The 24,321-nt window shown below is 39.6% G+C and overlaps 1 protein-coding gene across 1 annotated transcript; it reads left to right on the forward strand.

The window, feature by feature from the left end:
- Nucleotides 1-3,956: 3,956 nt before the first annotated feature.
- Nucleotides 3,957-6,486, forward strand: BTG4 (BTG anti-proliferation factor 4; the record flags this gene model as incomplete). The annotated part of the gene is made up of 4 exons (XM_083877887.1): nucleotides 3,957-4,129; nucleotides 5,268-5,396; nucleotides 5,531-5,735; nucleotides 6,310-6,486. 4 exons carry the CDS (start codon nucleotides 3,957-3,959, stop codon nucleotides 6,484-6,486), a joined length of 684 nt encoding a protein of 227 aa, XP_083734013.1.
- Between the last annotated feature and the right edge of the window lie 17,835 nt (nucleotides 6,487-24,321).

Here is a 24,321-nt window from a genome sequence, read left to right on the forward strand (position 1 = left end):
TCCAGCCCCAAAATAATTCTTTTTGCAGAGTCTGCATGGTTTAAGTTTGGTTTAAGGTTTGGTTTAAGGTGTTTGAGTTTGTAACCTCCAGGTAGGAGGTTTCCTCTGCTCTCTGACTTTGTGGTGGATGGAATTGGTGCTTCTGACTGTCACCAGGACAGTGACCAAACAAATTCAAGCTGCTTTTCCCTCAAGAGATTGTCACCCATATGGAAATCACCCAGACTTTCTGATTTTTATATCAATATCTATGAACTGCAGCTGCTTACCTGGAGGAGCTGCCCGCCATCCATCACCCCCAAAAATCAAATGGCTTTGAGAGGGGAAATTACCACTGGCAATCCAAGCTGCACTTGGTTTCTTTTGTTTCCATGCACTTGGTTTCTTTATTTCCATGTACTCAATCCTTTAAAGCAAGAAAATGGCAAAAATAAAAGGTCCCGCAGGGGTGGCTGCTGCAGGGTGTGTTTGGGGAGCTGTGTTTGCTCCTGCCTGGGGCTGCAGTTACTACAGAAACTCCTCCTGGCTCTGGCCCTCTGTGGCTCAAGCCCAGACTTGCCTGCTGACCCAGGGGACACCTCATTTAATCTGGTAAAGAATGCTGGAGCTGAGGGCCTGATTTCAGTCCCAGGGAAGGCTTTGGATACAATTCCCTGCTTTCAGGGGGTTCTGGATCATCCCGTGGATATCCAGGCACTGGTTTTTAGTGGTTTGGCTTTTTTTCCCTGTTCCTAATAAGGACTAAACCAACATCGTTTTACAAAAGGCACAAACATCTCCTCATTTATCTCCTCACAGTCAGAGCTCTTGGCTGTCCATCCTGGCTTTTGCTAAATCTGCTGGGATGAGAACACTTTCTGTTTTGGTGCATCTCCCCAGGGGATGAGTTTGCTGGCTGCTCTTTAATGGATCTCCCTCTCTGGCATGGGCTGGGACAGTTTTGGTTCAGACATTTTCCTCCTCAGCAGTTTTTACCCAAACAGGGCACCCTGGGCTGGTTTTTCTTCCACTGACAGCACTGGGAAGGGTTTGAGCCTAATGAATCTCCCTAATTAGAGGAGCCAATTATTCTTGCCACTGTCATGGAGTCCCAGAATCACCCTCTGCTGTTCTGCTCTCTGTGGCATTAACAGCACAAAATGCCTGAACTCCTGAGTGATGTTAAAAACACCAAGTTAAAAAAGCTCTGAGAACTTCTGCACAACCACAATCTGAACATTCAGAGCCAGCTGGGTGAATTACTGAGGGCTTTGCCTAAACCTCCCCGTGTTTGGTGTTACAAATGTGTAGAATTTGAATTTGAGCTTCTGCCTCTCATCACTCAGGAAATGTCACCTCAGTGCAGGGCAGGTTCCTCAGGTGAGGGCTTTGTTTGTGCTCACCTGCAGTTCTGTGTCACCTGTGGGGACGAGGGACCAGCAGGAGGAGGTGGAGGAGGGATCAGGCTCCCCTCTGCTGTCTCTCCTGGATCCCAGCCCTTTGTCACAGAATTTCCCCCTCTCAGGGGAAATCCTGGGTTTGCTAAATTAAGCAGAAAGATTAAACCTTATCCTTTGTCTCTGTCTGCCCCAAACCGCCCTGGATTTTGGGACGGGGGAATTCCTGAGGCTGAGATGTGGCCGGGTCAGAAATGATGATCAAATTGGCCGGGTCAGAAATGGTGATCAAATTACCCAGCCCAGGGCAGGGCAGGGAGTCCCCACTGCTGGTTTTGCTGTTTTAGCTTGGGCAGCTCAGGAATAAAAGGAAATCAAAGTTGAGAGGAAGAGATCACGTCTTTTCTTAGGTTACAGTCTGATATTGAGGAGAAATGTAATGAAATCGAAGAAATCAGACTTAACACCCAGACTTTGGCCAGAAAGACAAACTCATCCCCAGAGGAATCCCAATCCTGTGCCTGGGATTGTGCAGGAAACCCTGAGTGGACTAAACTTACTGAGAAGAACTTAATAAAATCAGAATTATGTGCATTACTCATCATTTTTTGAGTGGCAAATCTTGCCACTCAAATTTCCCTGGACACCAATTTTGTAATCTCTGTTAAAACCCCACAGATCTGTGGTTGGTGCCCCCAGTTTTTTGTTATCACCCAGTTCTCCTGCAGTTCAACCCCACTGCAGCAAAATCAACGTGATCAAAACTTTGAAGTCACTGGAGAACTTTTTTTTTTTTTTTTTTTTTTTTTTTTTTTTTTTTTTTTTTTTTTTTTTTTTGTCACCATGAAACAATTTCTTTTAATCCCAGAAAAACTGATGTGGCTGCAGTGTTTGCAAGGGAATCCACCCAGCTCAGAGAATGACATTTTTAAAGGAAGTTTAATCTCCAGAATAAAACTCAGCCCTCAGGCATGAGGAGCCAGTTTGGCTGTCCAAGAATGCTCCAGAGCTAATTCTGGATGCAGACAGAGTCAGAACCTTCCCAGACTGCACAGACAGGGGCCAGAAAATGCTGGGAGGAAATTCCTTCCTGCAGTGATTTCCTGTTATCCTCCAGCATTCCCCATAAGCCCAGAGCAGGCTGGCCCTGCCCTCCTTTCTCCATGAAAAGGGAAGGAATTACTCAGGGTTTGCAGGAAACAAAATCCTCTTGTGTCATCCCAGGAGTGAAGGATGGGGGAACCCCCTGTGGTGACAACACTGGGGGTTCTAGACCAGAGGAAAAAAACACCTTTTTTTTCTTTTCTCCTTTTTCTTTTTCCTTTTCTTTTTCCTTTTCCTTTGGATCCCTTCTCTGTCTCAGGCTCTGATTTCTGTTTCTCTTGAGTGGTCATGGAAAGGGAAAAGTCTCCACTTGCTGAGGAGGCGTTTTGATATGGGAGCCAAAGGAAGAGAAGGAACCTGGGGCTGTTTTGTGGTTTGTTACTCATTCCTTAAAAGCAGAATTTCTACTGAAAGCCTTGGTCTTTTATTTTATTTATTTATTTATTTAAATTTTATTTTTGTGTGTGTGTGATGCAGAAAGAAATTGGCTTTTTTAAAGAAATGCAAGACCGAGGAAGGAACTGTGTGAGTGAAGCAAAATGAAATCCAGGAATAGCCAGCAAAGTTTTCTAAATAAGGAACCAAATGTGAAGCCCTCAGGTGGCAAATAATCCTGTTAAGTCTGCTAGAAGCAGCCCAGCACAACTCTAATCATTAATTAATAAGCCTGGTGCTGTTTTCCTCCTGGTGAATATTGAATATTCCACAAGGGTTTATGGGGTGGACTGATGGACACAACAGAATTTAGAAGGAAATCAATTAAATCACCCTAAAAGAAGGAGCTGATATTGGAATAAAGCCAAGGAGATTGGGAATACCTTTGGAACAGGGTGTTAATTGATCTGTCACACACCTGCAGCTGCTGCACACCTGAATATTCTTACATCCCTCAGCCCCACACGGCTCCTGTCCCATAAAACCCTGACCAAGGCCTGCTGGGGAAGGAGGGAGGGAGCTTTTGGCTGTTGGGCTTTTTGCCTGTGTCAATGATCTGGTGTCCTGGGCTGTTTTATCTCTTTTCTTGGTGCATCTTTAAGCTGTTTGTGGGGTTTATCTCAAGTTTTTACTGTCTCTGCTCTGAAAAGGTGATATTTTTGATTTTTTTAAGATAAAAAGATAAATTTTAAGATTTTAAAAAATTCAGATAATTTTTTTTATTTATAGATAAAAAGCTGTATATTTGTCAGGTCTGCTGCTTGTAATATATGTGACAAATAAGAACTACTATATTTAAAGCTCTTTTTAAATAGTCCTTCTTAACTTGCTTAGTGCTGGTGCCTTCTAGTAATGCATTAAACTGGCTTTAATATCCCAAACTAAATTTAATCTGCTGTTTGGCACTCAGGCTTATCCAGGCTCTGGCTTGTGCAGGTTTTGCAGCATCAACTCTTGGAAGCTGATGGTGCCTTAATGTTATTAAATCCCTGTGGTTGGTGTTCCCTCTCTGCTCCAGCAGCTCCTGGGCTGTGATTTAAGATGAAAGATGAAATTGCTGCCACGGTTTTCTTCATCACAAAGCTGGTGAAGAGGGAGGACAAGCTGAGCAAGCACAAAATGGAGAAGTTTGCAGCCAGGCTGACCACGATCCTGTTTGAGAAATACAAAAATCACTGGTACCTGGACAACCCAGCCCGAGGCCAGGCCTTCAGGTGAGAGGGGAAGGATGTGGAGCCCTGGGCTGATATTAAAGGAGCAGTTCCTGGAGGCCTTAAGGTGAAATAAATAATGCAAATAATTCCTGGAGGGCTTAAAGTTAAGTAATGCAAAGGGAACCATCAGGACACCCCTTAAGCTTGAAGGAAGCTTATTAACTGGTGAAAGTTCCATTTTTTTTTGAACTTAGAAATGTGTGATTAGAGAACTGAGATGGAAATCTTAAGACAAGTGTCTCAAGCAGCCTCTGACTGCCAGGATGCAGAATTTAAGTGGCCTTAAAGTGATTTTTTGGGATAGTTCTGTTTTAAACACTTAAAGCAGTGACTTGCCTCCTCAGCTGTTGATGAGAATGAAGAGCCAAGCCCTGCTGGAGCTGATAAATCAGCTTTTGGGGCTGAATTGCTGCTTAAGGCTCTAAGTGAGAACCTGAATCAACAGGTTATGAGTGCTGAGGCAATAAATAGAGATTTTGGGTGTGCTCTGCATGAGGAAAACCTGCAAAGCTGCAGAGAAATCCCAACTCCAGCTGCACTCTGCTGCTCCCCAGGTGTAACTGTGTGTCTTTTTGGGGTGTAGCTGAGACTTTCTATACCCCAGTCAGCCTCTCCACAGAGAAACTGCTTGGGAAAAATTCAGGCAGCAATTCAAGCTCAGACATCCACACTCGTTACAAGGCTCAGCAGAGGGGCAGAGGGCTCCCAGCCCCTGAGCAATTTCTAACAAGAAGTTTATTTTATTTTATTTATATAAACTCTCTAAACAAGAGTTTATTCCATGTGCCAAAGATGAATCTGGAGCCCAAGAGAGAACATGTGGCTTTTCTCAGTTATATATTATATGTATTTTCTCAGTTATACAGGATCTCAGGTTTGGGGGTGGCACAAGGAGCAAGTGACCATAGGGAAGAGAGGAACAGGACACCTGGCCCCATAACCAATGGGGGAACAGGGACAGGGGGTACCATGGGGGAGTGATGGACTTGCCAAACCCAGAGAGAAGATTGCGCAGTATCTGCAGGGATCCATGGGGAAGAAGACTTACGTTACACCTGGGAGGGGTTGCTTTAATCTTTGCCTTCCCAAGGCAAGGCACTTGGAAATGCCTTTAATGGCCCCAGTGACTCCACACCAGGTGCATCAGGATCAACCAGCACCAGGCCCGGGACCCCCTGCTGGAACAGGCGTGTGCGGAGAGTGACGTGGACTTCGACACGCTGGGCCTGCCCAAGGAGATGACCCTGTGGGTGGATCCCTTCGAGGTGTGCTGCAGGTGAGCCTCCCAGGGGCTGAGAACCCCCAATGCTGGGGGCTTCATCACCCTGAGCCTCAGCACTGGGGGGTTTGGTGGCTTTGGGTGTGAGCTGGGTCCTGGCAGGGCAGCAGCACCCACGGCAGGTGTTGCAGGTACGGGGAGAGGAGCCGGCCCTTCACCGTGGCGCACTTTGGTGGGGAGGACAACCCCGAGCTGCCCCAGCAGATCAGCCTGGCCGTGGGCAGGGCAGCCCTGGACTATCACTCGAGCACCTCCTCAGATGAGGAGAGCTTCAGCAGGGAGCCCAGAGCCATCCCCACCGTCAGCAACCCCAACAGCGTCTACCAGGTGAGCCGGGGGAACTTCTCCCTCTGAAATACCTCAGGAGAGGTTCTGGCAGGTGGGAACTGAGGGTCTGGCTCCTCTCCCTGTGAGAGGAAACAGCCTCGAGCTGCTCCAGGGGAGGTTCAGCTTTGATTTCTCCCCTGGAAGGGTTTTCCAGCCCCAAGAGAGTGTGTACAGTCTGTTTTAGATATCCAACTTTTCCAGCCCCATGGGAGTGTGTATGGTCTGATTTTAAATGTCCAATTTTCCCGTTGTGTGAAACAAAGCTACAAAACTGTAGACCTGTTTCTTATGAACTAATTCTCATGATACTTGTTTTAACACCAGTATATTAATTATTTGAAGACCTCAATAACTGTTTCTGTGGGATGGTGACCACCCCAATGGAGTCACCGTCCCTGGAGGGGATTAAAGGATGTGGCACTTGGGGACACGGCTCAGGGAACAGCTGGGCTTGTTCTTTAAAGGTTTTCCCCAAGCTCAGCAGTGCTGTGGGTGGGAGGGGCTGTGGTGGAATTGGGGATGTCCTCACTGCTCCCCAGCACATTTTATCATTATTTCCCTTTCTACTGCCCAGTTTGGTGACTTCTGCAAGGCTCCCCCCCAGGTGTGGTGGCAGTACCTGCACAGGAAGCCCCACCTGGCCGAGGGCCCCCACTTTGGCCAGCACAGGGGCTACAGGACCTACAAGCCCACGGCTGCTTTCGCTGGCCCACGAGTGGACAGGTACCACTGGATCAACACCAAGAGGTAGAGCCCAGAGCTCCTCCTGTGCGTTTTGGAGCCCTGATTTCGTGCTGGGGTGAAGGCTGGCACTGCAAACCCACATAAAAACAGCAATTCCTGTCTCATCCCTGTCTCTGACTCTGTATTTATGGATATTTTTGGGGGGATGTGGGGGGGATTTAATCTGAGATTTTTAAAGTGTTTTTAATTGTTGTTAACATAAGACTGAAGATGGAATGTGAGACTCTCCTTGTGAGTTAAAAAGGAAATGCATAAATCAATAAATCTGCTGATGTGTTTTTATCAAAGCCAACTGCTGGTGGTGCCTTCAAGGGTGTTCAGGAGCTTTTTGGTACAAATGTGAAGAAGATAAAAAACACCCCCAAAGCTGCTTTAAAAGACACTTTTCTTCCTTCAGGCAAAGGTGTGAAGAGCCAAGACCTAAAAATCACCAGCAGAAATGTCTGGGGTGACTCACAAAAATATTTAATTTGTGCTGTGCTCCTATAAGTTCTCTCCTGATGGAGGGGGTAAAAAAAAAAAAGGAATTTTGAGTGACTTTGCTCTTCCCTCACTTGTTTTTTTATCTCCATTGGAGGCTGGGCTGATGTTTCACTGATTGGGAAATGTTGAATATTTCATGTTTTGGGGTTTCCCTCTGGAATTTGGGAGGAGGAGAGAGTGATACCCCAGGTTTAAGAGTTTTCTTGGGTGGTGGTAGCACAGAGCTGAAATAAAGTGACTTCAGAAGTTGCTTCAGTGGTGGAAAATAATATTTCTTGCACTTTAAGTGTAACTGCACAGACATAATTAACCCAAGTAACAGTACCTGGAGTTTTTGCTGTGTCATAAAATCAGAAAACTGCAGCTCTCAGCTGCAGAGGCCTCAGAACACCTCGTGGGGCGATGCATTAGTTTAAAGAATAATTTATTTAACAGGAGGGGTTGAGTGGTTCTATATTCTGCTCCTGTTCCTGGAAACTCTGAGCCCGGGATTTCGCAGCGATTTTTCTTCTCAGCACTTGGATGTGGCCAGGAATGTCAGTTCCCCTGGCCAAAGTCTTGTCACTTAAATTGCTGTACTGCTTTTCCTCCTGATTTAATGAGCCTTTGGGATGGAGAGGGAAAATCCATTGGAATGGAAGCAAAAATAGAGAATTTACTCTGGATTGCAGCCCAGTGCCCAATGCAGAGTTTGGAGCATCACAACTCTCTGCCCCGGGCTATTTCCTCCTCTAATTCATTTATTTGTTTTACCAAACTCTCCTTCTCCAGAGTGGTTATTTCAAGGTAATAAGAGAGCAGATCTTCATTGCCTTCACTGCTTAAAAACTGCTGCTCATCCTCTAAAATCTGCACCAGCTCCTCAGTCAGTGCATCCACTTTGTCCTCCAGCTCTGAAGGGGATGAGGAATTGACAGTTTCCTCTTCAAGGCTAAAAGAAAAACCAACAGGGAAATGTTTAAAGTGAGAGAGAAAAAATGCCAGAATTAAAATTTTGTCTTCACAGGAGCAAACCAGAAAGACAAATTTCACTGCACAGGGTAGTGAAATAATAAATTTAAGTAGGAAATAATTGAGAATTCTGCTCACTGTGCCCTCTGTCCAAGGCTCTTCCTTCCCCTTTTGCTCAGGGGGTGAAGGAAATTCTCTGTTTTCTTCACCAGCCACTTGTTGAGTGATTCTTCAGATTTCGCACGGAGCAAGAGGCTCTTTGTGGAGACACAAGTGGAGAGAGCAGATAAATTTTGAATTTAAAAAGCCTTTCTGTAGATTTTTAAAATACATTTCCATGATATTGTTGCTTATGCTGATCTAATGGTTTATGTGAAGTTAAATGATTAATAATTAAATTATAATTAAATAATGCTACTTAAGCATAGTAATTTGGAACCAGCTGGGTTTTATAAACCACTTAATTGCCACTTTAAAAAATTAGGAATGGTGATTTTTTTTTTTTTTTTTTTTTTTTTTCTTGTTACCTTCTCCAAGGCTTCCATGTCTGCGAGGTTTTTCACTCTCACTTCAAAGAGTTGGGAGATGAGGTTTATCTCCTCTGGGGAAATTGGTTCCCCCTTGAGCAGCATCTGGTTTATCCCCTGGGCTTTGTCCCCCTGGGCAGCTGCTGAGAGCTGCAGCCTCAGGGAGAACATCTCACTGAGACAGGCCTTTACAGCCTGGAGAAATAATAATAAAAATCAATTTTATAAAAAGTGTTGAGAACCTTCATCACATCAAGGGGGGTTGGAGAGGAAAATTCCAATTCCTGCTTGATTCTTCCAATGAATTTCTCTGTGCTTTGAGCCAGAACTGTGACAATGAAAATGGTTTTTTCTGTTGGATTTTCCCATTTACTGCCCAGCTGAGGGGTAGGATGGAGTTGTCTTGGTTTGATTTTCTCAGTTCAGGCAGCATTAACTCTTTGCTTTGCTTTTAAAATAAGAATTCTTTGAGCAGAAATGGGTTTATTGTGATTATATTGAGAAAATACTAGAGCTTTTTTTCTGGAATTTTTTTTTTAATTTTTCTGGAAAATACTGGCGTTTTCTTTTTCTTTTAAATACTGGAGTATTTTGGGGGGGAATACTGAGGGCGTTGTGGGTTTTTTTGGTTTGATTTTTTTTGTGTTGTTTTTTAGGGTTTTTTTTGAAAATACTGGAGGTTTTTTGTTGTTGTTTGTTGGTTTGGTTTTTTTTTTAATGCTGGAGTTTTGTTTTTTGGTTTTTTTTTTTTTTTTTTGGAAAATACTGGAGTTTTTTTGGTGTGTGGTTGTTGTTTTTTTTGATTTTTTTTTTTTTTTTTTTTTTTTTTTTAATACTGGAGTATTGGGGGGATGTAGGGGAGAGAAATCCTGGAGTATTTTTTGGAGCATCCTGGTGTACCTGGTAGAAAAGGCTCAGGAAAAGGGGGTTGGAGTCGTGGCCGAGGTCCCCAGCAGTGACGTGAGCCCAGCAGTGAACCAGGAGCAGCAGGAATCCTCCCCCAGAGCACAGGGAATCCCTCAGGAGGAAAAGTTTCTTCTTGGAATTCTGTGGGGAAAAAAATGGAATATCCTCAGCTGGGCACTGGGGGAATCTTTCAGTTTATCTCAATTTCAGGTGGGTGCAAGGATTTAAATCAGTGCACTGGGCTTCACTCAATCTGTGATGGGAGTTAAACATTCCTGCTGTCTCTGCTCTGGGCAAATATAAATGAATATGATAAATAAATAAATTTAAAAATACATATATAAAATAAACGTTTATTATATATATATTTATATAAAAATCTATATAAATATAACCCTAGACATTCTTTATATAAATATATTTTTAAACTTATAAATACTACATAAAAATATTATATATATTTATATATCAATGGAAGCCTAGACTTTATTTATATAAATATATTTTAAATTTTGTTATGTATTATATAGTACATATTTATGTAAAATATAAATCTAGACCTTATTTATATAAATATATATATTTAAAATTATATATATTTTAAAATAAACACACATATATGTTATATATAAATTCATATAAATATTATTATATAAATATAAACATAGACAGTTTTACATTGATATTTTGTGAACCTTGGAAAACTTTTTAAAAAATAAGCCTGAATAGCCAGATTTTATAATTTAATTAGAGCAGTTTGTAATTTATATATGGGGAGTAAAATGCTGATCCACTGACTCCTGCAAAGCTGACCTAGAGAGAATTGGGAAGAAATGAAAAGTGGCAAAACTTGGACATGAGAACCTGGAAAATCATAGTTTATTCATGAAATGTGCTTTGTGTATGACCCTCCCATGAAATACAGATTTAAACCTTGCTGGGGCAGGTTTGTGCTCAGATATATCTGGAAGTTATTAACACTTGATGATTCCTTATATAATTTATTTTTGCTTAGAAAATATCAAGCACTCTACAAGTTGCAGAAATTATTTAATGCTTTTCATTTTGCTGCCCTCGATGAAAATAACAATATTTTGTGGGTGTGGGGTGGACAAACCTGATAATAGAAATAATTTCTGAAGGCGTTTCCTGGGGTAGGGCTCGGGGGGAGGCTGGAGGCAACACCCAGGGCCACTCCTGGAGCCTGAAAGGGAAGGGAAAATAAGAATTTTGGACACATCAGGGATTAATGGGATTTAAATCCATTTTAAAGCCACCTCTGATTGGCACTGGGTGCACAGAGCCAAAAAAAAAAAAAAAATCCACGTGGGAATGGTGATGGTTTGAAAAACTTTAGAGTTTCCTCTTGCCAGTCGTTTAATTAAAGAAATTAAATTGTTCTCCAGGCCTGGAGCTCTGGGTGGAGTCGCTACAATTTCGTTTAAAAAATATTTTTAATTATTATTTTCTATATATTTATATATGTAATATTAATGTATAATAATTATTAAAATATTTAATGACCAATTAAATATAAATATTTAAAATGTTTAATAATTATTAACATTATGAATATATTAATATAATATTGGATATAATATATGAATATAAACATGATGAATTAAAATAATATATCATTAACTAAATATTTAATCATTAGTTAAACTTTATATTAAAAAAAAAAAAAATTATGCAACAGCCAGGGATTAATTCCTCATTTCCTGACTGGTGTGGTCAAGAAACAACAAATGTAAGAGGAACAACAAATGTGGATCTTGTGGAGTTGAAAACAATTCAGTGCTGTTGTGGAGAGAACAGGAGTGCAATTTAATTCCTGCTGTTGGCACACTGGTCATCCTCTAATTGATTTTAATTTTGATTTTAAATTCTAATTGATTTTGATTTAAAATTCTAATTGATTTTGATTTTGAATTCTGATTTAATTTTTATTGATTTTAACTTTGCAGCCTGTTGGCTGACGAGTACCTTGGGGTAAATTTTGTTGGTTTTTTTCAGTATTTTAGACTTACTTTCATGTGGAACGTGAGGAATTTTAGGATGGAGAGGCCGTACTGGAACACCACGAACTCCCTGGGGGAAAGAGCTGCAGGATCCACCGCTCTCAGCTCCCCTCCCTCATCAGCCATTCCTGCTGCAGGAACAGCACAATTTAATTAGATTAATTAATCTCATTTCCATTCTTTTCTGTCCACTGCAACACGAGTGGATAAAACACTGCATTTCTCATCTTTATTTTAATATTTTTCAAAGCAAAAATGAATCCCTGTTGATGGATTGGGAATTATTATGATGATAATGAAGCAAATGTCCAAAACTTTACTTTTTCCTAGAGAAATAATCAAGGTCTGGGAAATTGGCGTCAGAGATCAGCAGCAAATTTGGGTGATTTGGGTGCTGAGTCTTTCTCCTTCACTGAGAGAATAAATGAGGTTTGTGCAGCAAAATTCAGCAAAATTTAATCATAATCAACAGCTCCCTCAAGGATGGAGCAGAAATCTTCCAACTCCACCCAATTCTGGCTGTTCTGTGAGAAGGAAAAAGGGTAAAATTTACATTTTTCCAGCTTTGGGCTCTGCCCCAGCCCAGCAGCCTCGGCGTGACCTCGGAGCTCCTCGTTCACCTCCTTTAGGAGCCCGAGGAGAACAGAGGAGCTTTTCCATGTCCTTCCATCCCCTGTGGGAATAAACACAAAATTTGTTGTTTTCTTAAACAATCCATTCTTCACCGTGTTTTCTGAGCAAAGGTTTTGTATGTTTTGTAGGTGAGGTGAGACAGTGGCAGGAAAGCAAAGGAAAGTCAAAATTCAATTTTTATTTTCAATTTTTTTTTACCGTGCAGGGGAGGTGCTGTGAGCTGAGGGCTCAGCAGGGAGATCCTGGAGGCCACCAGGTGCTCTGCCTGTTTCAGCACCTTGATACCTGCGAGAAAAAGGGAATTCCAGGTGTTAATCTGGCATGATTCCAGAGGGATTTGTGCCTGTCCCTTTTTCCATGAGTTAATTTGGACTCTCCTACACAGGCCTCAGTTTAAAAATGAGTTATTAGAATTAAAAGCTGTATTTTTTTACTAAATATCTAATTTTTGGAAGAGGTTTAGCTATGTTAAAAGTGTGCTGGAATCTCTCCCCTTCTCTATTTCCATCAGGGACACCAAATTAATGCATCAAAATTAATATCTAAAATTATCCATATCAATAATTAATCCCAGCTCAGTGAAATTCCTCAACTTACTCTTAGTCAGGAACAGGGGGAGCTGATGCTCAGCCTTTGGATGTGCCCCTGGGATTTGGGAATTCTGTGATGGGGCTTGATTGTCCTGCTGCATTTCCCCTTTTTTATCTCCTGATTTCATCCTCAGTTTCTGCAGATCCAGCTGGAAATCCTTCCCCAAGGAACGTTTTCCCTCAGTGCAATCCTCCATCAGACTCTGCGAGGAAAAGGATGAAAAAGTGTCTGGAGAAAGCTGGGGGATGTCTCTGGCTCCCTAAGGATGATTTCTCTGTGCTGGATGAGGCAGGGCCAGAGCACCAGACCACAAAATCAGTAAAAAAACCCCCTCAAAACCCCCTAAACTCATCATTTTGGGCATAACCTCCTTTAGAAACCTCTTCTTCTTCATCCCTTTCCAATTTCCTCAAGTATGACATTCCTGGTCTCTACTTTTAGCTATATATATTTTTATATATTTCTTAAATATATAAATTTCATATAAATTTTATATATTTTTTATATTTTATGTAATTTTAATATATATTTTCTATATAGTTTTATATATTTTAATATAAATTTTTATTTATATTTTATATAATTTTATGTATATATTTTATATAATTTTTATGTATGTATCTTTATATAAATTCTTCATATAATTTTTATTTATGTATTTTAATGTAAATTTTAGATATATTTTGTATAGTTTTTATATATATTTATATATAATTTTATGTCTATATTTTATATAAATTTCTTTATATAAATTTTTATGTATATATTTTAATAGAATTTTTAATGTATTTATTTTATATAATTTTTTAATGTATATATTTATGTATATATTTTGAATTTCATAATTCAGGACAGCTGCACGCACGGTCATCCTAACATTATACCATTAATTTTATGTCCTCTCCATATTCAATTAAAAAAACACTTGGGATTTGCTCTTTTCTAACCTGAAATGGATCAAAACTCCTTGAAATATTCTCAGTTCTTTTCTTTTCCAGGAAGTGCTTCAGCTGTTCCTTCAGCTCTCTCATTTTCTGCTCTCTGAATTTCTTCACTTCGTTGCTTGTGGCGTTTGCGTCATCCACAAACTGTAAATAAATAATAAAAAAAAAATCCAAACCCAAAGATCCTGGTCTTGCTTTGGGAATTTTGATACTTTGAGAACAAATTCCTCTGCACAGTAAAAACAGCAACTATTTATTATTTTCTGAATAAGAGTGAAAATTATATATTTTGAATTTTTTTACCTTCTCCTGGCTGCAGCCTTTTAAGCTTCTGATTATTTCCTCAAAGTGGGTTTCTCTCAGCTGTAACAATCTCACAGCCTGTATAAATTCCAGCACTAAAAATAGATATTCAGTGTTGTCCTTCAGGAGCTGCAGGATGTCCCTGCTCTCATCATCCATTGATAAATCCTGGAAGGTAAATTGGTTATGTGAAATATCACTGGAATATCTAAATCTTCTCCGGTGAATTTAATTTCTACACAATGGGGTGAGGACAGGTGTAAGAGCCAGAGTTTTGAAAATACAATTAAAAAAAAAAAAAACAACAAAAAAAACCCCAGTGGAAATTTGGTAAAAATATCTTGCAGTTCTTTGGTTTTTTTGCTTATAAACATCCAAATAACAAACCCACGACTGCTAAAAGAAATTTAAGATTCTCAAAGGAGCCTTATATGAATTTATGTTAAAAGTGGATGTGAAGTGTCTGATTTTTTTTTTTTAGTAGAAAATCACAGGATGGTTTCTATCCTTTTTGGCCTTAAAAAAGAGTATAATTTATTTTAATCTGGAGCTAGAAACATTTCTAGAAAGATTTCTCTAAACAGACACAATTCCTGAGACTTTGTCAAGTTTTGCAGCAACACATCCAGGTTCTAAACGAAACTTAGCAAATTTTAAACCAAAAAAAAAAAAAAAAAAAAAAAAAAAAAAAAAAAAAAAAAGAGAATTTTACTTCCAGCCCGAGGTACTCCAGGCCTGTGCCCTCCTTTTGGGATTTCAGGGCAGCGTTCCTGAGCCTGTGGCAATCCTGGAGCAAAGTCACCCTTTGCCTCAGGTGTCTCTGGGACAGGAGGGAATAGGCCACAAAATTCCTGAATTTCTGTCCTTCCATCTCCTGCATCACTTCTGTTTCTTTGGCTTTTAGCTGGGGAGGAAACAAAGATTTACAGGCTTGGGGAAAGTGTGGAAATATCACAGTTTTGGGTATAAAAAAGCAGAGGGGATGATAATAAACCCCCCTGAGAATAATGGAATCCATCAGCTCCCAAAAAGACTTTTTAATTTTTTTTCCCTTGACAGCACAAGTTAAAGAATTGGGAATGCCACAAAATACCCCTGGAAACAACGAAGTTTTTACTGAGCTCCCCCCAGCTCCGTGTGGCTGCTCAAAAATGTTGTAGCCAAGGTGCCTGTCTTGGGTTATGTCACCAAAAAAGATGTTTATTCTATTCCATCTCTTGAAACGTGGTTGGGGAGGTGGTTTTTTTCTTTACTTGTTGTAACTCCAGAAGGGAGGGGGTGCCATCTCTGATAAGGAGCCAGCTGTTAAAACTGGGCGGGGCATTGTTTCTTATCTCTGCTCACCCTCTCATTGCCTCCATGGGGTTATCTCCTGTTAATGGGCCATCAAGGCTCACCAGTGACATCACACATGACATCATCCCAGTGTTCCTTATCTCATCCATAGGGATATCTCCTGTTAATGGGCCATTAAAACTCACCAGTGACATCACACCATCCCATTGGGAGATGCTCCACCCAGGGAGGAGGAGCCAAACCATTTCCATGTAGATAAAAAGGAGCCACAAATGTCACCAGATATCCAGTGTTCCCATGGGACTCCCAAAGGAGGACCGGACCCATCTCTGGACCCTTTGGCTCCAAGGATCATCTCTGCTTCCAACAGGACACACCTGCCACTCCAGGAGGGTTTACTTTTAGACTGTTTCCAACACCCTGACCAACAGGGTTTCAGGTTATATTCTGAATCTGTCAGGGTCTTTTGTATTATTGCTTTTTTTTTTCCCCTATTAAATTGTAGTTCTGACTTGGAGTCTCTCCCTGGTTTTGCTTTCAAACCACTGCAGTACCTTTTCCTCTGTCAGAGTTTGGAGCTCCAGCCTGAACTGCGCCTGCATTTTCCTCAGCTCAGCCTCTGCCTCTGCATTTAACCCCTTCAGCAAATCCCCTTCCCGATGGTGCTCCCGGAGGAATTGCACTGCTCTGGCTGCCTGCTGCTGCTCCCTGCTCTCTGCCACCTCTCCAGCCACTTCTTCACCTGGATTTTGGCAGCTGAACCTGCTCAGGATCCTGCTCACACCTTCTGGGCAGGCCCCAGCCTGGAACAAGCAAGCAGAGTGAGAAAATTATTATTTTGGGGTGGGTTTTTGTGGGGTTTTTTTGGTTGGTTCTTTTAGGGGGCTGTTTTTTTCTTTTTTTGGTGGGTTTGGGTTTTTGGGGTTTATTTTATTTTGTTTTTTGGGGGTTTTGGGTTTTTTTTTTAATAGAAATAACCTGTTTTTTCTAGCACTGGGCATAATCACAGGGGTTTGAAGAGCTGGGCTCTGCACAGGAGGTTCCTGTGAATTTTTGGGCATTTTTCCACTGCAGGTTTTGTGAGATGCCCTGAGGGTCATGCAGGGAGAGGGGAAAGCACAAAAAAATCACAAAATGCCTCTACCTGGAGGTGGCTGTAGAGATCCAGGACTCTGTAGAGGCACCTGTGGCTCAGAGCCTCCAGCTTGACAATCTTCATCCCTGAGACCCAGAGCATCCGAGTGACAGAGTCTGGGCAGGGCTCGACTTCCCAGGGATGTTCCTGATAAAAAGATTTTTAAAAAGCAGAATTTTCTCCACCAACAGAGACCTCTGTGGTCAGTAGGAACAGAGAAGTCCAATTCCCAAGGAAGATCTGGAATATTTGAATTCCTGGTCATGTTTAAGGTGCTCTGATGACCATGGAGTGGCCAAAGCCACCCACGGGGGGTGACCTCCCTCCCTGCACAGCTGGGAGGTGACAAAAACCACCCCAAAACCTCCTCAGACTCACCTGCTCCTGGCTGAGGTCCTGATTTGGGCTTTGCAGGCTGAGCAGACAGAAGGACAACTGCTGGGGAAGCTCATCCAGGAAATGTTGGGGCTCTTTGGGCACGGCCAGCTCCGGGCTGAGGTTGGAATGTTTGATTTCATCCCGGTGTCTCTGGAGCAGGGCTTGTCCAGCCTGCCTGTGGTGTTCTGAGAGCTCCTCCAGGAGGGGATCCAGGCTGGCAGCCCTGCTCTCCAGCCCCTGAAATCATGGACATCACATCTGCACAGTCAGGAGCACCAGGGGAGAGAGAGGGGAGCTGGGGTGTGAAACACTCAGCCAGAAACGAAAATTTCTTGTTTATTTAAGTGCCATCAGTAGGATTTTTGAAAAATCCTTGTTCAAGTGCCACCAGTAGGAATTTTAATAAATCCTTGTTCATTTGAATGCCGTCAATGGGATTTCAAAATTCCTCTTCATTTGAGTACCCTGTGGGATTTTAAAAGTCCCTGCTCGTTTAAGTGCCACCAGTAGGATTTTTGAAGAATCCTTGCTCGTTTAAGTGCCATCATTTAAGTGGGCTTAATACCCAAGAGTTACTGAAAATGAGGCCACTGCTTCTTTTGCCTTAATGTTGAGAGAGGAAAACTGAATTATGTTGGGTTGTTTTTTTTTTTTTTTTTTTTTTTTCTTTACCATAATCAGTTTGGGCTTTTTTCCTTCTCTAATATGTGACTTCTTACTTCAATTTTTGGAAGCAATGTGGGGAAGCTGAGCAGAATTGAGATAGGAAAGGAAAACTTTATTTTTCTGAGTGTCAGCTGGGAGATGTGGGATGACAGGATGGGAGCCTTACCCCGTGTCCTTCCTGGCACTCCCTGGATGATTCACAGAAGGAGCAGACAGTGCCCATCTCCTGGGCCAGCAGGGCCAATTCCAGCTGTGCCCACTCCCAGCTGTGCTTCTCCCACAGGAACCTGCAGCCAGATGTGCACAAACAGCCTGAAAACAGCTCTGCTTCCCCAAAATTATCACCATCAGCACTTCCCTCATCCCTGTGTGTAGCCCTGGTTCCGTGCCTGAGGTGTTTTGGTTTTCTGAAATTCTTTTCCCAGGGAATTTTCTGTAAACAGGAGAAATGTTTTTGTAGCTGTACCTTTGTTATTCATTCCTTTCCCCAGGAGGGACTTCTCCTTGCTGTCCCTCTGCTCTGACCAATGGGAGTGAAGAGGTTTGTCTTTGTGTCACCAATCCAATTGGTCTGTGTGAAATGGGATAAAAGGGAGACACATCCCAGAAATAAAGGAGTCATTTTCAGCCTCCTGAATCTCAGAGTCTGTGTCATTGTGGTGTAAAACATCACCTCTGTACCTGGAGGTCAGGGAACCTGTGACCTCAGCCAGCAGCAGGTGAGTCTGAGGCATTTTTAGGGTTTTTTTTGTCACCCCCCATGGGTGGCTTTGGCCATTCCAGGGTTATCAGAGCACCTCAAACACGACCAGAAATTCATATATTCCATGTCTCCCTTGGGAATTGGACTTCTCTGTCCCTGCTGACCACAAAGCTCTTTTTTGGTGTAGAAAATCCTACTTTTTAAAAATCTTTTTAAGTTGAGCACTCCCCAGACTCTGTAACTTTTGAGCCACACACCATCCCCAAAGAGAAACTTCCCGAGGGGAAAAAAACTTACAAATAATGTATTTTTATGTCCAGAAATGAGGGAATAATGAGGATTTCTCACCTTCTCTGCATTTCTTGCTGCACCTGGGTGATCCTTTGTGCCGGTGAGGGGAGCAGGGCAGGGGATGTTGTGGAAGCTGAAGTGATTTCCTGATTTTCTTCACCTTTTAACAGCTCTGTGTGAGCAGCAGAGGCTTTTAAAGTGCTCCTTGACGAGTAGCCTGGACAAGAAATAAGAGGGAAATATGTTTTCTGCAAGAAATTAATGATTTTTTGAACTTTACCTTAACTTTGATGAGAGCTGGCAAGGAAAATTGAGCCTTACAGGTGATTTCAGATCTCATCCCAGCCGGGGGCAAACTTTTAATTTAATTTGCTCATCAAGCCAAAGGAGTTCTTCAACCAAATGAGACCAAAATCTGATTTGCAGCTGGAGAATCTTCTGGATTTAGAGTTGAAATAATAGAAGAATAAATTAGGAGAAGTGGAAATGCCTTTCTCCTCTCTTACCTGGGCTCTCAGGTGATAAATTGTTTTTTCTGTTTTCCTCCAGCACCCGAAGCATAGACTGGAGCAGTGGGATCAGTTTTTGGGGGATGATCTCCCAGGGGTTATTTGAGATTTCACTGAGGCCATAAAATCTGGTGGCCTGAGGGTTTTCCAGTGGGGAGCCAGGGAAAGGCACCTGGAACGGCACAGAACACACAGAGGCCCTTGGTGTCTGGCAAAAATAGGGTTTTATAAAATCAAACCTCTTGCCACTCGCTGCCTTTTCTTGAAAAACTTCAATTATAGATTAATAGTAGAATGTTCAGTGATCCAATAAATGCTACAGCAACTTAAAACCACTTTTCCAGTGGTTGTTGTCCCAAACTCAGATTTTTCACGTCCTCCAAGTTGATGGAAATGTTGCAAATGTGATTTGAACTTTTGCTCACATTTAATGTTTTTCTCCTGTAAGTTTATTTGTTATTTTGTTCTGATCCCTCGCAGTTTTTGGGTGTCACCTCATGTTTATGGACAAATTAGGTGTTTTTCAGCCTATAAAATATAAAAATGTAATAAAAGTGACAATTTACATGGCCGTGCCTAAAATTTCTAGAAGAGGATTCAATTTATTATTCTGTGTTTCAATTTAATTCACCATTCCTTGTATAAATCCAATTATTCCATGTATAAATTCAATTTGTCATTCCATGCACAAACTCAATTTGTTATCCCATGTACAAATTTCATTTATTCCATTTATACTATGTTATAATATATGAATATTCCATATTCATTTATTCAATTTATTCCATTTTTTAAGTTATACTCTTGCTGAACTCTACCTGCTGTTTTGCCCCTCTGCTCTTATCATCCTCATCATCCTCCTCCCCCTTTCCTGGGGTGCTCAGAGCCTTTACCCAAAGGTTTTTCAGCGAGGAGATTTCATTCATTATCCTGTGATACAGAGCTTTTACCTGAGGCACAAAATAAAAATAAAATAAATAAATAAAATTAAAAGCTGATATTAGGAGTGAAGGGGGATAATTTCGAGCTGCTGAAATTTCCCTTTATGTGTTAAATCCCAAACTGGGGTGGATTTTTGGTGCAAAGCCATGAATGCTCAGATTGGTAAAAAATGATGATTTTTCCATATTATTTATCTGTTAAATCCTCGCTGTGCTCCAGCTCCCTCTGCTGCCTTTAAAACCTCACCTGGAGTTACCAGGGTGCCACAGGTGGGTTCAGGTTCAGGCTGTGAAATGCTCTCCTATTGACTCCAGCAGCAAAAATTGCTATATTTTTTATATTTCTATATAAAATATATATTTCTATATTTCTATATAAAATTCAAATGACATCCTCACCTAGTCGTTTATTCATCTCTCGTCTGTTTAACCTGTGGATCTCCAGTGTAGAAAATCCATTATTTTTATTTTTTTCCCCCATTTTACAGATGAAAAGTTGAAGTCACTTCCCAAATATTGCCAGCTCAGTACCAAGAACAAAAATTCTAAGAGAACCAAAATATTTTGCCTTAAGGCCACTCCTCACTTCTGGGAAATAATTAATAAAATGAGGACAGATTAATTTATCATGTCCTGAACAGATGTAAAGTGAAATAAAGCATCTCCCTCCTTGCCCAGAGTTGACTAAACAATGGGACCAGACAAAATTCCTCAGATTTAGGGTTTTCTACAGGAAAAGCAGCCCCAAAAAATGATTTTTACCTCCTCCTGGAAGTGGCCCAGGGTGGTGGTGACAGACTGGGACTGTCTCAGCAGGAGCTCAAAGAAAACTTTGGTGTTAAAGGATTCGAGGTCGATTTGTCCTTCAGCCTCCCAGGCATCGTCCCCTCTCCTCGGGAAACAGCCTGGAAATTAGCATTTATTAAATCCTAAATTTTAAAAATTAAATTTATTTATTAATAAATAAAAGGAATTTTTATTTATTAATTTTAGGGCTTTTCTTTATTTTAATTCTATTTTATTATTTTTGGGGTTGGTTCTGCCCACAGCTGCTCCGACTGGAGTTTTAACACTTTTGCAGCAGAATTTAATTTACTTTATTTAAGGCATGATAATTTACAGTTAATTTTTATTTTTTATAGGCTTCTGCACAGGTTAGATGTTGAAGGGTGAGTGGGTTTTGCTGGCTACTTTTTAGGTTTTTAGTTTATGTTTTATTATTTTGTGGATGGGAATTACAGTATTTTAAGTTGTTTTGTATTGTTGGTAAACATTGGAATTAAAGGATTCGAGGTCAATTTGTCCTTCAGCCTCCCAGGCATCGTCCCCTCCCCTCAGGAAACAGCCTGGAAATTAGCATTTATTAAATCCTAATTTTTTTAAATTAAATTTATTTATTAATAAATAAAAGGAACTTTTATTTATTAAATTTAGAGTGTTTTCTTTCTTTTAATTCTATTTTATGACATTTGGGGTTGGTTCTGCCCACAGCTGCTCCTAGTGGAGTTTTAACACTTTTGTCCAGCAGAATTTAATTTACTTTATTTAGGGCATAATAATTTACAGTTAATTTTTATTATTTTTTAATAGCCTTCTGCACAGGTTAGATGTTGAAGGGTGAGTGGGTTTTGCTGGCTACTTTTTAGGTTTTTACTTTATTATTTTGTGGATGGGAATTACAGTATTTTGAGTTGTTTTGTATTGTTGGTAAACTTTGGTGTTAAAAGATTTGAGGTCAATTTGTCCTTCAGCCTCCCAGGCATCGTCCCCTCCCCTCAGGAAACAGCCTGGAAATTCGCATTTATTAAATCCTGGTTTTTTTAAATTAAATTTATTTATTAATAAATAAAACCATTTTTTGTTTATTAATTTTAGGGTGTTTTCTTTCTTTTAATTCTATTTTATGGGGGTTGGTTCTGCCCACAGCTGCTCCTACTGGAGTTTTAACACTTTTGGTCCAGCAGAATTTAATTTACTTTATTTAAAGTACGATAATTTATGGTTAATTTTAATTTTTTTTTTAGGTTTGTGCACAGGTTAGATGGAGCTGTTGAAGGGTGAGTGGGTTTACTGACTGTTTATTGGATTTTTAGTTTATAGGTTATTATTTTGTGGATGGGAATTAGTTTTGAGTTGTTTTGTATTTTTTTTAGCAGTTCTACAGTAGATGGGTTTTTAGGCAAGGTGTTTAATAATTTAATATTATTATTAATAACATATATTTATATAATATATAATGTATTTAATATATGTGTGTTAAGATATATAATAATATATGGTATATTATATATTATATAAATATACTATATTAATATATAATAATTTGACATTTAATATATTTTAATATTGTCCACTATTTTTTGGTTTTACAGCTGCTATTTTAAACATTTATTTAAGATTTTTTGGGGGGTTTTGAAATATTTCTTTTGGAGGAAATTTATGTTTAAAACATATGGGGGTTTTTTGGCCATTTCCAATACGGTGGGGTTTTTTTAAACTTATTTTTAGTTACACTTTAGTCAGATCCATGAATTCAGCAGCTTCAACATGGAATTTGGGTTCCATTCTGTGCAGAACCTCGCTGGATTTTTAGGGTTTTTTTTAGGGGCCTTTTTAGGGCCTTTTTTTGAGGCTTTTTGGGGGTTTTTTTTTGGCCCCTTTTTGGCCCTTTTAGCGTTCCTGTTCCCTGACCTGTCCCGGCAGCGCTGCAGGGGTTCCCAGCCCGCTGCTGCAGCCAGGGGTGAGTTTTTTTCACGACAAAAAGCTCTGGAATTTGGGAGGAGAATCTGTCCAGGCTGTACTGGAGCTGCCGCCTGCGGAACGCGGGGCTGGGGCTGCCCCTCCCTGCCCAGCCCAGGCCCTGCCACAGGAACTGCAAAAATAAAAAACACCAAAAAATTTATATATAAATAATAATTTATATATATATATATAAAATAATAAATTATATATATTATATATATAAAATATATTATATATTATATATTATATATTATATATTATATATAAAATATATAATATATATAGAATATAGAACATAGAATATAATAAATATATATAATGTATAGTACATATAATAATATATAATATACAATATAATATTATGTATATAATATATTTATATTATATATGTGAATATATAACATATATAAAAATATATAGACTAATATAGAATAATATAGGATATAGTATAAAATTATATATAATATAAGATATAATACATATAATAATATATAATAGAATATAAATAATATATAATATATAATGTATAATGTATAATATATAATATAAAATATAATAATATACATAAAATATACTAAAATATAATATTATAAATAATAATTTTCTTAATTTTGCATCTTTCATCAACATGATTCACTCCCCAACCATCATCCATCATCACCCTGAGACCTGGTTTGTGATTATTAATAATCATTAATTTGTTCTGAATTAGTGATCCCAGTGAGGGGAAGTGGAATTATCTGCTGGATGAATAAATCACATTTTCTCTCATTATCTCAGGAGTCTGGTTGCAGGAAAAAAAAAAACCAAATCCTGCTCAACTGAACTTTTGTTTCTATTTAATGTTTTCCTCATGTAAGTTTTGGTTGTTATTTTGCCCCTGACCCCTTGCAGGTTTTGGGTGTCACCTCTTGTTTATGGACAAATTAATTGTTTTGTGGCCCATAAAAGAAGTGCTATAAAAAAATTAATTTAAAAATTAATTAATTTTTAAATGTAGAATATGAATGAATTTTTTGGGGAGGGGTTTTTACAGTCTGAGGGACCAGCTTGGGTTTGAAGCTGATCTCAGGTGTGCTGTGATGACTTTTGTCTGAACTAGGGGAGCAAACCTTAATGTCTATGTGAATAAAAATGGAAGAAATTTATTTCTGGCTCACACTTTTTTTTGGTAAAAAAAAAAAAAAAAAATTGTCTTTATTTTGAGGTAGTTTTGGCCAGGCATTAAAAAAATAATAATGTCTCATTGATAAATCAGAAAATAAGGATGACATTCTTATCTATACCTCGAATGTCTTTGAGAGGTTTATGAACCTGGTTTTGATGGGGTTTTTGTGGGATATTTTTGGGCGTTAAATATAAATATCTTAAATATCTTTGAGAATTTATGAACCTGGTTTTGATGGGATATTTTTGGGGTTATATATAAATATATTGAAGGTCGTTGAGAATTTATGAACCAGGTTTTGATGGGGTTTTTATAGCATATTAATTGGGGTTATACATAAATATATTGAAGGTCTTTGAGAGGGTTATGAACCAGGTTTTAATAGGATATTTATTGGGGTTATATATAAATATATTGAATTTCTTTGAGAGGTTTATAAACCAGGTTTTGATGGGACATTTTTGGGATTATATATAAACATATTGGGGCTTGGATGGGATCAGTTCACGGTGATGAATTTTTACCCCATATATAAAACATAAAATGGGTTGGTTACAATTTATTCTGATTTTCAGCCTCAAGGTGGCGCTGAAGGGAACAAACAAATTATGGGTTCATCATAGAAAATCTTGTAACAGTCTCTAAAGTATTATG

Source organism: Zosterops lateralis (assembly GCF_965231275.1).
Source record: "Zosterops lateralis genome assembly, chromosome: 25".
NCBI lineage: Eukaryota > Metazoa > Chordata > Aves > Passeriformes > Zosteropidae > Zosterops > Zosterops lateralis.